The following is a 14,053-nucleotide window of genomic DNA, read 5'->3' as shown; positions in this document are numbered from 1 at the left end:
GCTTTGTGTTTTAAAAATTTTATTGTTGGTAGATCCTTTTGATTGGGCCACAAAGGTAAGGGGGAGGGAGGGAGGGGAGCTGCTGAAAGACATTTAGTAATCCTTACAGGCTTGACTGTGCAGGGAATTATTTTTGTAAAATCATGTTTTGTTATGTGACTGGCATTATTTAGACTTTAATTTCTATGAATGAATAGAATGAAAATGATATAAAATTACTTCTTTTTTTATGTGCGTGCGCTGAAGGAAAGTGGAGAGAGAGTGGGCTGAGGACGCTGAAGGGAAATGGGGAAGAGAGAGTGGGGAGAAGTCGCTGATTTATAAATTGACAATTGTACAGAATATTGTTTCTTTTTATACTTTAATATAATAAGTTCAATATAAAACAATTCAAGGCTTGTGTGGATGGAATCAGGTGATTTGCGGAGATGGGGACCGAGTTTAAGGGGATTAGTCCAATAAAATGGTATTTTCTTATTTCTCATTATTTGTTTTATTTTTATTTGTTAATTTGTAAAGTGGTGATTGTTATGTATCAGTTTTTTCAAATTTATATTTTGCACAGTATTAGAAGACATGTTACTGTTTTTGTGGTGTTGTGGTGTTGCATTGTATGCAGAGTCTGGTTTCTTGGAGGTTCAGTTTAACTTTTGTCTACATATTTCTATTTTTAGTTTGTGATTATTCCATATCTCTGTTCTGTGTGTATGAAAAGAACATAGTTTTCAGTTGGCATTGACTGCAGGATCAACTGACTGTGCGGGATCTGGCTTGTTTAGTTTTACAATGTATGTGTTGGTGTTCTAGTGCTCACTGAAATGTTTAAGATGCTGCCTTTTCCTAGGTACACTCTTGTTGTGCGATATGTGGCTTATTACTAAAAATCATATTTAACATATAGATCGGGGGTGTCAAAAAATGATGGGCCCTGGGTGTCACATATGCTAGGTACGCCACTGAAATAAAGTACACTATATTCCTCGCATGCAAAGTTGTGTTTATGTGAATATTTCTGGCGAAGGGGGTCCATAGCTTCCATCAGATTCCTAAAGGAGTCCGTGACTCAAACAAGGTTAAGAATCACTGCACAAAACAGATGCTTTCCTCAACTGCTATCTGTGCTCTAAACTGATGTTATCTTAAGCTCTAAAATCTACTCTAAAATACCAATCTTGATACTTTCTATATAAAACCTAACAGAGACTTTAAAAGCGATTCTGACTTTGCTAAATAAGCAGGGTAGGGGATTGTGTGCATAAATAACAGTTTTGGTCAGAGATAGTGCTTTATTTAAGTACATTATTGGGACCAGGACTTTTTTTCTAGTGGGTACTCAGGGGTACCGAGTACCGGCACTAGGCACTTATATTTACATGCCTAGCCGATCTAGATGCCTAACGTACTCCCCCCCCACCCTTGTACAAAAGCATGGAAGAGATTTTTAGTGCCGGCCAGCACGCTGAATGCTCTGCGCTGCTCTGATGGCCATAGAGTTCCTATGAGCATCGAAGCAGCATAAAGCATTCAGTGCCTCGGCACGTGTCTGGAGGGCATCTGAGCATGTGCAGACATCGACACGATTGAGGTTGCACGCATGCACATGATGTCATCATGTCAGCATCTGCCCATTCTCAGAGGCCTTCCAGACATAACCCCTAACTCAGGGAAAACGAGATGAGGTTTGTGTGTGGGCAGAGATGAGGAGAGGTGCCGATGCTGGAAGTGATACTCGGTATGCATCATGTGTCCTTTAATCCCTGTTGGCACACCTGGAATCTCGCTGCGGCACACAGTTTGCGATTCACTGATTTGGAACATCCTTTCTCGAATCGGTCTTTGATAAACAAAACATCATGACAGGACAGCCAGAATGCTTTTTTAAAATCATTTTCATTGCATGGTATTAAAAAATACAATAGCACCATCATACAATAGCACCAAATTTTTGAACAATTGCTATGAACGTAAAACTTTTGTTAACACATATAAATACAATGGACCAATGTATAATTTTTGCATTAGTGCTTACTGGCTGTGCAGCTCACTGATATGTATGAAAAAGTGTCTTCATTACTGTGGGTTTTTTTTCCCCAACATTTACCACTCAGATGCACAGCTAACATTCAGCTTTTCAGAAATCAAAATCTGTAGAGCCATTAAAAAACCCACATACCTTAACAGATTTCTGAATGAGAATGATGTATGCACAGTTTTGCAAATTTAGGGGCCCTTTTATAGAACTGTGCCAAAAAGTGGGCTGTGGTATTTTCAGTGCATGAACTTCCTACACGCTATGGCCGCTTTTTAGCATGACTCTAAAATGGCTTTTTCCCCATTAATGGCCACAAGCCAATTTCAGAATTGGACGTGGCCATTAGCACCTGAGCCTGCACCAACACCTATTTTGTAGGTAGTAAGGGTCCCCACGCTAATCTTGTGCTAATTAGTCAGCACTAGCCAGTGCCCACAGTTCCCAAACATGGCGTGCACCAAGCCCGAAATTACTGTGTGGCGCCTGAGCATATCCTCACCCGTGGATTTCAAGCAGCAAAAAGCATGTGCTAGTCGTAGGGGTAGGGAACTCCGGTCCTCGAGAGCCGTATTCCAGTCGGGTTTTCAGGATTTTCCCAATGAAGATGCCATGAAAGCAGTGCATGCACATAGATCTCATGCATATTCATTGGGGGAATCCTGAAAACCCGAATGGAATACGGCTCTCGAGGACCGGAGTTCCCTACCCCTGTCTAGTGCTTACTGCCGCTTGGTAAAAGGGCCCCTTATTTCATTGTAGCACAATTTATTTTATATTTTACAGTAACATTTATCAGAAAATACTAACTCAGCAGTTCTTCGGAATGCTGGTGTTATTTCTCTATTAAAGATCATTAATGATTTTTGCTTCATTAATGCTAATTGTATGCTGGGTGGTTTGTGGGGAAGACGTTATCAATGTGGGCTACCATTAAGATAGGCTATTTTATCACATGGTACTATGTTAGCACAGGCCCCATTTTAGGCATTGAGACCTAGGGCTCCTTTTACGAAGCCTCGTTAGCGGCTTTATCGCACGCGACTTTTAATCACGCGCTAACCCCCTGGCTAGCTGGAAAACTACCATCTGCTCAAGAGGGGGTGGTAGCGACTAGCGCGGCCGTCATATTAGCACACGCTATTACGTGCGATAAACTGCTAACGCAGCTTTGTAAAACGAGCCCCTTATTACTAATAACCCAGGTTAACAGTAAAATAACCCAACTTAACAATAACCTATGTTGATAACTTCCTCCTTTACTCTGCAAATATTTGTTCTTAGGCACATGAGTCGAGTCTCTTTCATTTGAAAGAAAGCTCTGGAATAAGAGGGCATAGGATGAAGTTAAGACGTGATAGGCTTAGGAGTAATCTAAGGAAATACTTTTTTACAGAAAGGGTGATAAGATGCATAGAACAGTCTCCCGGTAGAGGTGGTGGAGACAGAGACTGTGTCTGATTTCAAGAAAGCCTGGGATAGTCTCTCTATCTGGAGGCCATTTTGGTTTTAATGTTAGGTTTATACAGCAATTTGAAACATTGGCTCATTGTATCTTGTAATGCTAATGTTGATGAGGTAAATTGGATCTGCAGCTTTAGGCATAAGTACAGTGTGTGAGCATTAAAAGAAGTCAAGATCAAATAGAAACGCAATGAAGGTAGGTGTTGAGTCATCCATCAAGGAGAAACATGAAAAAAGATACTGTATGGATTTTGTTTAAAACTTCAACTCTTCTTAATTAAAATGTCAAATGAATTTCATACATAAAATCTTTAGAACTATAATAGTAACAACCAATAGCTGAAAGTCATAAGAAATGCAAAGTAACTCCTTACCACAAAGCTACACATAGGGCTCCTTTTACGAAGGTGCGCTAGCGTTTTTAGCGCACGTATCGGATTAGCACGCGCTAGCCAAAAAAACTACCGCCTGCTCAAGAGGAGGCGGTAGTGGCTAGCGCATGCGGCATTTTAGCGCGCGCTATTCCACGCGTTAAGGCCCTAACGCGCCTTCGTAAAAGGAGCCCATAGTTTTGCTGTTCTCATGGCAACAGACATTTCTTAAGACAGCAAAGAAAACAATATTACGTTATATCAGCTATGTCCCTGAACAATGCAAGACCAGTGAGTTGTCTATTCCTTGATTTTCATAAGGAGTAATTTTTTTTCCCCATGGATGCCTAGCTGATTGTAGTACGTCTTCTGAGTTTAGCGTTAGATTGCCGGGAGCAAGTGAAGCAACACTGAGTCTGTATGGCCGCCACAGAACATTTGCCAATAGATTTCACAGTTTGGCAGAAATTAACTGACATCTTATCTTTCCTGCAAGAGAGACCTATGACAAAAAAACAAAATGAAATGAGCATATATTATTTACAGAAATTGATAGCATTATTTTCTACTTTCCTATCAATATATGACATTGTTTAGCTATATGTAATACAGTTATCATTTGCCGTATCTTTCTTTGAAATAAGTTTGCAATGCGTTTAAGACAAGTTTCACAGTAATCCAGTAATGTAATGCATTTGACATATGATGAAGAGAGGATTACACTAATGACTGTCTGGGAAAATGTATTCAGGCATTGTTTATCTCAGCTAATAGTCTACATCTGCTTTTCTTTTCACAATCATTAGAATGTTCCTCACTAGCAGAATTTGCAATAATCCTGTGTTCTACCGAGAAAAGGTTGATATTTTTTAAACCATTCCAGTGAGATGAGATGTGAAGTCTAGAGTAGAGAGTTGCGTAGGGACAGAAATCCCACCCGTCCCCACGAGGAATCCCACCCGTCATCGCGAGGAATCCCTCATCCCCACCCGTCCCCGCGAGGAATCCCCCTCCGTCCCCACCGTCCCCGCGAGGAATTCCCTCCGTCTCCACCCGTCCCTATAAACTACTGAAATAGTTATTTCATTTAATTATGCTACTGAATTAAAGGCTCTGGTAGAAACCCATTTACAAATAAGCAAAAAGACTTTATTAATTTGGAAATATTGATTGGGAAGAATACATACTTTGTAAATGGGTTTCTACCAGAGCCTCTAAAGTTTATAAATTTTTATCAACACAACTAATATACTACTTTATCCTAAAGCAAAAAAAAAAGAAATAGAATTTTTTTCCTACCTTTGTTGCCTGGTTTCCGCTTTCCTCATGTTCTCATTCAATTCCTTCCATCCACTATCTCTCTTCTCTCTACGTCTTCCATTTGCTCTGTTGCTGTGCCTCTCCCTTTCTCCCCCCTTCCAAATTGGTCTGGCACCCATCTTCTTCCCTCCGCTCCCCCCATAGTCTGGCATCTCTGTCTTCTTCCCTGCCAGCGTCTTCTCCCCACTCTCTCTTCCCCATTTCCTTTCAGCGTCCTTCTCCCCCCATCTTCCCCATGTCCTGTCAGCATCCTTCTCCCCCCTATTTCTTCCCCATGTGCTTTCAGTGTCTTTCTCCCCCCTCTGTCTTCCCCATGTGCTTTCAGTGTCCTTCTCCCCCCCTCTGTCTTCCCCATGTCCTTTCAGCATCCTTCCCCCCGTCTTCCCCATGTCCTTTCAGCATCCTTCCCCCCGTCTTCCCCATGTCTTTTCAGCGAACTTCTCCACCCCTTTTTCTTCCCCAGTGCTTTCAGCGTCCTTCTCCCCCCTCAGTTTTACCTTAAGTGTCTTTTCCTCTCCACTCCACCTTTTCTCCCTTTCTCCCTCCCTGCCCCTTACCTTTGTGGCGCTTCCCCTCCTGACTGACAACAGAACAGGCCCGGTCCGACAAACCTCCCTGCCCTGTAGCCGCGAATCTAAATTACCTTCTTACAGCAGCTGGAGTATTGAAGCTGCTGTATGAAAGTAATTTAGATTCGCGGCTACAGGGCAGGGAGGTTTGTCAGACCGGGCCTGTTGTCGGTCGGTCAGAGGAAGCACCACAAAGGTAAGGGGACCTGGCCGGCTGTGCACCCCCCCCCCCACTATGGCTGCACTCGGGGTGGACTGTCCTCCCCGCCCCCCCTTGATACGCCACTGCCGATCGCAGCACACAGCCAATCGGAACGGAAGTCTTCCCGATGTAAGCGCTGACGTCGGAGGGAGGGAGGGCTTTGCTTAAGCCCTCCCTCCGACGTCAGCGCTGACATCGTGGAAGACTTAAGTTCCAATCGGCTGTGTGTGTGTGTGCTGCGGCAGGGCAGGTAGAGAGAAGATGAGCCTCGCATCCAATCCCGCAGGAACCCCGCGACCCTTGGAGACGTCCCCTGCCAGGCTCTGCACCCAGACCGCCTCCCTCTCTCCCTGTCCTGCCAGGCTCTACACCCTGTCCCCCTCCCTCCCTGCCAGGCTCTGTACCCTGTCCAGTGGCGTACCTAGGGTATGTGGCACCTGGGGCCCATAATTTTTTGACACCCCCCTCCATGTAAAAAAATATTTTTTGTAATAACCATGAAACTGAATAAATGGTCATAATAGAAACAGGCAGTGAAAATTTTCTTTTATTGAACCTCATATATGTAACCATTATTCCAAACATACCATAACATAACATAAATTATGTCTGAATTGTCATGACATCAGAAGTACATATGAAGTAGTTGCAGGTGAGGCTTGGGACAGTTCTGATTGTGTTAGTTCGGTTTTATGTGTGTTTTGAATAGAAGAGTTTTTATTTCTTTTTTGAAGGTTTTGTAGTTTGTGGTCGAGGTCAATAGGTTGTAGAGTTAGGGGTCGAGTGTTGCAGCTCGAATGGCTAGGAGGTTGTCGAACTGTTTTTTTCTTTTGACGTTTTTGGTTGGAGGGTGTGTGAATGGTGCTTGAGTTCTCCTATGTCTGGTTGAGGTGGATTGAATTATTTAGCTGAAGAAATTAATTACCCCCCCATTCCACACACATTAATTCTCTTCCATTTTTGTTCCCATTATAAAAAACACTGATAAGTTCTCAGAAAAAAAATACATTAAAATAAGAAGTGAAAACAAAGGCCCTTACAGATGAGAACATAACATAAGAATAGCCTAACTGGGTCAGACCAATGGTCCATCATGCCCAGTAACCAATTCTCATGGAAGCCAATCCAGGTCACTAGTACCTGGTCAAAACCCAAAGAGTAGCAACATTCCATGCTACCGATCTAGGGCAAGCAGATGTTTCCCCCATGTCTTAATAACAGACTATGGACTTTTCCTCCAGGAATTTGTCCAAACCTTTCTTAAAACCAGCTACGCTATCTGCTTTTACCATAACTTCTGGCCACTTCATTTTTAAGCTGAGATCTTTCCTTCCAAACAGAGACTTTGCTAGATGTCAAATACAGCACAAGGTAACTTCACACGGACTTAGCTGTGCAGGAAATGTGAATCTCCTCATACACCCACCATATAGTGCAAAAATGTGCAAAGGTCTGGTTTTTTCTTTCGATCACTACATAGACTAATGCCACACAAGCAGCGCTGTTACAAACATATTCTGTAGGTCAGTGCTAAGGTTAACAAAGTTTCCTTCCTTGGACCAGAAGGAGATACTGACAAACCACTGGAAGAGATCCCAAAACAACTACCCAGGAACAACACCCAAAGACCCACTCAGTGTGTGAACCAGTTGAGTGGAGTGGACTAACTGGGGGGTGGAAATGGGCCCGGAGTTTGCTCAGCAGAATTTCCCAGATCACCTCTTCCTCTCAACACATTGATACGCTGCCGCCACCACCACTAGGAACACCTTACCGGGTAGGCCAGCAATGCTATAAACTTTATAAAACACATTATTATATTTTCTTATAAAGCACATATTTTAACTGAACTCTCTGACATCCTCAGCCTTTCCATTCACAAAAATAGAAGGAAGAAAAGTTCCCATTTCCTGCTGTCTCATGTCCCCGTCCTATACAATATTTTTCTTCTGCAGAGTGCAGACCCTTCAAAAATCTGACCAAATCCTCATTTCATTTGAATTATAAAGTACTGAGGATGCCATCTCTCCCCAATCCCAGGTCCTAAAGTCTAAGACAGTAGCGCAAACTAGTGCTGCCAGATTCAGGAAAAAAAAATTTCGATTCGATTCAGCCTATTGAATTGGTTTATCGATTCGATTTTCCTGCCCAATTGGGTGTTTTTTTCAAACATCCTGGTGGGTTTATTTTATAGCTTTTTCACCCCCCTTTGGCTTCTCCTAACCACACTGGCGCTGTGATGTAAATAAAATAAAGAAACAAAAAGGACTTTTCCTCTCTCTGTTAAATCCTAGCTCACGTTTGCGGTCTAACACCAGCTCTGGCAGGATACACATTTCAAATCTGACATATTGTAATCACAAAACAGAAAATAAAATTAGTTTTTCTACCTTTTTGTTGTCTGGTTATTTTTCAAATCTTGTTGGTCCAAGGCTCTGGGGTTGTCTTCTGATAACTTGCTTGCCAGGGTCTCCTTCTTTCTTCTTTCTCCATGCTAACCATCCATCTGCCATCTCTGTCCTCCCCTTCCGTTTCCCTTCCCTCCCCCGGATGTATGGCATCTTTCCTTTTTTTGTCTCCCTCCACAGATCCACCTTTTCTTAACTACCCTTTCATCCAGCAGCTCTCCCTCCTTCCCCACCACCCCAGGGTCCACCATTTCTCCCTTTCTTTTCCCAATTACCCTCCTAACCAATATCCCTATCCCCCCTCCACACCATCCCTTGTGTCCAACTTCTCTCCCTTTCTGTTCCTTCCCTCCCTAAAACCCATGTCCATCATCTCTCTCTCTCTCTCCTCTATTTTCAGACCCATTATTTCTTCCCACCCAAAGTCCGGCATATGCACGTCTCTTTGAACCCCTCCCCCTTCCCTCCGTGTACTTCTACACCAGGGCCCCCCCTCCCCTGAAGGTCTGTCCCCCTTAAAGGTCTGCATCCCACCCCTGAAGGCCTGTCTCCCCCTTGAAGGCCTGTCCCCCCCTTGAAGGGCTGCACCCCCCCTGAAGGCCTGCACCCCCCCGAAGGCCTGTCCCCCCCTTGAAGGCCTGCCTGCCTATTCCCCTTGAAGGCCTGTCCCCCCCGAAGGCCTGGAACCCCCCCGAAGGCCTACACCCCCCTCGAAGGCCTGTCCCCCCCTTGAAGGCCTGCACCCCCCCGAAGGCCTGTCCCCCCCCCTTGAAGGCCTGCACCCCCCGAAGGCCTACACCCCCCTTTGAAGGCCTGTCCCCCCCCCCCTTGAAGGCCTGTGCCCTCCCTAGAAGGCCTGTCCCCCCCCAATGGCCTGTCACCCCCCCCGAAGGCCTATCCCCCCTTGAAGGCCTGCCTGCCTGTCCCCCCCTTGAAGGCCTGTGCCCTCCCTGGAAGGCCTGTCCCCCCCTAAGGCCTGCACCCCCCTCCGATGGCCTGTCCCCCCCCGAAGGCCTGCCTGTCCCCCCCACGAAGGCCTGCAACCCCCCGAAGGCTTGTCCCCCCTTTGAAGGCTTGCCTGCCTGTTCTCCATGAAGGCCTGTCCCCCTTAAGGCCTGTCTCCCCCCCTTCCACAAGGTCTGCCTGCCCGCCCCACCCTGAAGGCCTGCTGCCCCCCCCACTACCTCGAAGGACCGCTCGGCCCCACCACCACGAAGCACTGCTTATTCCCCCGGCCTCCCCGCTTCATTTCCCTGGGGAAACAGCCTGCAGCAAGATCGCGCGATGCCAGCGATCTTTGCTTACATCGGCTGTTTCCTCCTCCGTGGTCCCGCCCCTCCTCTGACGTCAGAAGATTGGATCCGATCCTTTTCCGGGGGGCTGATTCACGAATCGCCCTCATGCAAATGAGGGTGATCGGAATCATGCCCCCAACCAAGCGCCCGGATTGCTCTGTAGCAATCCCGACGCATGCACAGACCATCTGTAGATGGTCTGTGCATGCGTCGAAGAGCAGCCACTTTTTAAAATAACTTTAGTCCAGTGAGCCCTTCATTTTAATCCCCTTTAAACCCGCAGCGAGCCCATGGTTTTAACCCGCTTTAAACCCGCGGTTTAAAACCACGGGCTCGCACTTCGGGGGAAGGCCAGGGCAACGCTTGGGGCAGAGAGCAGGAGAGTCAGGGGCAGAGCAAGCCGGCACAAGTAAATTGGCAGAGAGTCGGGGCAGGGAGCAGGAGAGGAGATTCGGGGCAGAGCAGGCCGGCAGGAGAAAATTGGCAGAGAGTCGGAGCAGGAGAGGAGACTCGGGGCAGAGCAGGCCAGCAGGAGCAAATTGGCAGAGAGTCTGGGCGGGGAGCAGGAGAGGGGATTCGGGGCAGAGCAGGCCGGCAGGAGAAAATTGTCAGAGAGTCGGGGTAGGGAGCAGGAGAGGAGATTTGGGGCAGAGCAGGCCGGCAGGAGAAAATCACGGCAAAGAGCAGGAGAGTCGGGGGCAGAGAGCTGGAAAGTCAGGGTAAACAGCAGGCAGAGAGCAGGAGATGGCAGTCGGAAAGCAGTGAACGACTGGTCCCCAGCAGTTGCTTGTTTGTGATCAGTCAGTTCAGTCAGTATTACAGGGTTTTTGTTAGTGAATCGCTGCCTGCCTACATTTCAATGCTGTTCCCCCCCATTTGCATGTGTGGATTGGAGGATGATTGGGACAGAGGTTAGTGAATCGGGTCAGAGGGAAATTGGGTCGCAAACCGATCGGAACACGATCGGTTTGCTTAGTGAAGCTAGCCCTTACTGCAATTCTACAAACTTTGCATTCCTTTTAAAGGATTGTGCTTAGCACTGGGGGAGAGTGTGGTGCAGTGGTTAAAGATTACAGCCTCAGCATCCTGTGGTTGTGGGTTCAAACTCCTGCTGCTCTTGTGACCCTGGGTAAGTCACTTAATTCTATATGCATATCTTTTTAGGAACGCCCACAATCCACCCCTAGCCACGGCCCCTTTCAAATTCACGCACTGAAATTGGCGCATACTTTTTATAGAATTGTGCTTTCTGAGTTGTGCATGTTACGTTTAATTAGTTACAATTAGCATTAGTTATAAGGTGTTAATTGACAATTATCAGTGCTGATTAGGCCAATTAATTAAGTTGTACATGCACATTGGCTACTCGCACCGATGTGCGTACACAGCTTTCGGCACCTTACAGAATTTGGGTATAAGGATATAGCAGGGTTTAGTAGAAGGGTCTTTAGCGATTTAAATGACCAAATATTATCCATATGTGTGTTTTTAAAATTTAAATCTGAGTTATATATGTTCACCAGTCACTGGTGAACACAAATAGCTTGCTCTGAATATTCATAAACACAGAGAAATACGTTAGCATCTTTGTTGAATATTTTGTCATGGAAAAGATGACACTACATTTTATTTTGTTTTCCATTTTTCTCCTAATGCCATCTGAAAAGTAGTTACAAGGCATTTCAGAAACACTTCTAATTAGTGCTCTGTTATGATGATTATTATAATTACTTTCATTCTCACCATCATTTTTATCTACAACCTTAGGATATTTAAAAAAGGTGTAGGAAGACTTGTTTGCTATTCTGTTTGGGGAAAATAAATTAAGGTCATTTCAAAACATTAAGGATGGCACTTTTAATCAAAGAAACACCTAGAACACCCACAATTAAGAGAGAATTATAGGAGACTTGATGATAATTTTGTTAATGCACAAATTAGCCTAGTATAAAAATGTATCTCTTAATTGCTGATCAAAAGAGAGAAGGGACTTTTCTGTTATGTATTCGTTTTTCTTGCTTTCTTCCTACTTCTCCATTTCATTATTTTTCTCATCTTCTTCCTCCATCTCTCTGACTCACATGAAAATTGATTTACTCGCTGATTTTTGCAGTGCTAGGCTGAATATCTAGAGATACTTGTGTTTTCTAAAATTCTAATTGTATTAGAATGAAATATTTTTGAGATGCTTGAGGTGGCAAAGGCATAGAAAGATTGTTAACATTTTCTCTATCCATAGACAGTGCACACAGGGGGTTTATTTACTCACTGTGTGCCTTTTACTCACTTTTCCAAAAAACTTTAGACCCAAATATTTACTCTTGCATCAAATTGGAATCGCTCCATGTCAAATATTGCAGCAGCTGCACAGGTCTCAAAGCAAACATGATTTTTGACACTTTAATTTTCCTTTTAGGGTAAAAATGCAAAGCCTATAACTACCTCCCTACCACCAGAGTTCATTGACAGACTTTTAATTCCTTATAATCCTTCAAGATCACTTCTTTCAATGTCACAAAACCTCCTTGTCATACCATCATTAAAATTAATCCACATGTTGCGTTCCAATAATTTCGCTGTCCCTGTCCCTTCTCTCTGGAGCTCACTGCCCAATTATTTGCGCAGTGAATCCGTAATAAAACAATTCAAATCAAAATTAAAACCATTTTTGTTCCAGGATGCCTTTGGACAATAACTGTCCTCTTAAGGACAAAAACAAACAAGTTTTATCACTTTTTACCCTAACCTATTGTTCTTTCCCCTTTTTGTTGTGCTATTTCTTTCACGATTGCAGTTCTTCCTTTTCTTTCCTATTGTTAGAAGTAAATCCACATGCCCATATGTCTTTTTATGTGTTTCACTAAGCTATTTTGCTATTGTCTAGTATCCCTAACTTTTAATCTGTTTTTATGTAATTTTTATATTGTACACCACTTAGAAACCTGATTAAGCGGTTAAAAAATTTTTTTTTAAATAAACTTGAAACTTGAAACATTTATTTATTTATATTCTGCATATCCTATAATTCTATGCGGATTACAAATTATTCAGGTACTCAAGCATTTTTTCCTATCTGTCCTGGCGGGCTCCCACTCTATCTAATATACCTGGGGCACTGGGGGATTAAGTGACTTGCTCTGAAAAATACTCTCTTCGCCTTTTCATTCTTTTCACTACTTTTTAATAAGTGAAAACGTACAGTACAGGTACTGGGACGATTCTACTTAAGTTCAAACAACTGTTACATGTTCTTACTAATGGAGGAAGAACCTCAGGTCCCAGTTTGCTGCCGGCAATTTGGCTAAGCCTGCAAACCTCAGTGGGACTATCCTCATTGGTTTCAACCTCCACCTCCCAATTCCAACGACTGTTTTATTATTAGTTTTATTTTTTGTTCTTACACTGTTTATATATAATTTCAAAAAAAATACTCTAAGGGCTCCTTTTATCAAGCCGCGCTAGCGGTTTAACGCGCGTAATAATGCACATTAAACCGCTGGCCGCACTTGCCGCTACCACCTCCTCTTGAGCAGGTGGTAGTTTTTGGCCAGCGCGGGGGTTAGCACATGATGAAACGTCGCGCGTGTTAACCCCGCTAGCGTGGCTTGATAAAAGGAGCCCTAAATGCTGGGGTGCTGGGGCTGTAGCTCTAACCACTGTACCACACACTCCCACATTATCAACCTCTACCTATGTAAATGTTGTTTTTAAATAACAGTATCATATAGTGAAGATTGATATACTTTTCTCTTACAAATGACTTAGCCTTACCCAGAACGTCCACTGTACCCTTTATAATACATACACCAAACTACTCACACAATGGACTGCAGTCTGCAGTTTGGACCACTGAGCTCTCTAAGTGTGGACCACCAGGATGCATTTTTTCTGGCATCTCTACAGCTCCCCTTCCCCATGCCTGGGTCTGGCATTGCTCCAATTTCTTTCCTTCCTGGTGCCCTGCTGAGCCCCTGTGGATGCCTAGCAGCCTGTGTTCAAGCCCCTGCAATTCAGTAGGTGAGCTAAGGCTGCAGGCTGGCCAAACAGATCCCCAAGGGATTAACCTGCGGGCTGAAGACTCAAATCTGTCTCTTCTCCACGCAGGCAAAATTCTCCCCCGAACTGGTGCACCGATAGCCACAAAAACTATGAAAAATTCCAAAAATAATAAAAAAATATACAGAGCAGATCATAAAGACACCTTCTGGCTCACAAGCAAAAGGAAAACCTGAAGCAGGCAGTAGAGCCCTTGGAATAAGGAAGTGGAGTTGAAAAGCTGGTGTGGATTCAATTTGCATTGCTCGCAAACATAGGGAGAATACCCTACTCTCCAGAAAGACACATCTATTGCACTAGAAATGTTGATTTGCAATTCTTTTCACATAATTAATCATC

General features: G+C 44.2%; 1 protein-coding gene across 2 annotated transcripts in view; it reads right to left on the bottom strand.

Annotated features, from left to right (window-relative positions):
- Positions 1–2,689: 2,689 nt before the first annotated feature.
- Positions 2,690–14,053, bottom strand: part of ADAMTS12 (ADAM metallopeptidase with thrombospondin type 1 motif 12) — a 521,425-nt gene continuing 510,061 nt past the window's right edge. For both annotated transcript variants that reach the window (XM_033933191.1, XM_033933212.1), the window contains one exon: positions 2,690–4,366. In XM_033933191.1, the coding sequence (XP_033789082.1) occupies positions 4,212–4,366 (155 nt within the window). In that variant the 3' untranslated portion in view covers positions 2,690–4,211. The remainder of the gene's footprint in view (positions 4,367–14,053) is intronic.

The sequence above is a fragment of the Geotrypetes seraphini genome, chromosome 1, assembly GCF_902459505.1.
Source record: "Geotrypetes seraphini chromosome 1, aGeoSer1.1, whole genome shotgun sequence".
In the NCBI taxonomy this organism is placed as follows: Eukaryota; Metazoa; Chordata; class Amphibia; order Gymnophiona; family Dermophiidae; genus Geotrypetes; species Geotrypetes seraphini.
Note: the sequence above shows the minus strand (reverse complement) of the source record. Positions and strands in the feature narration are given on the sequence as shown.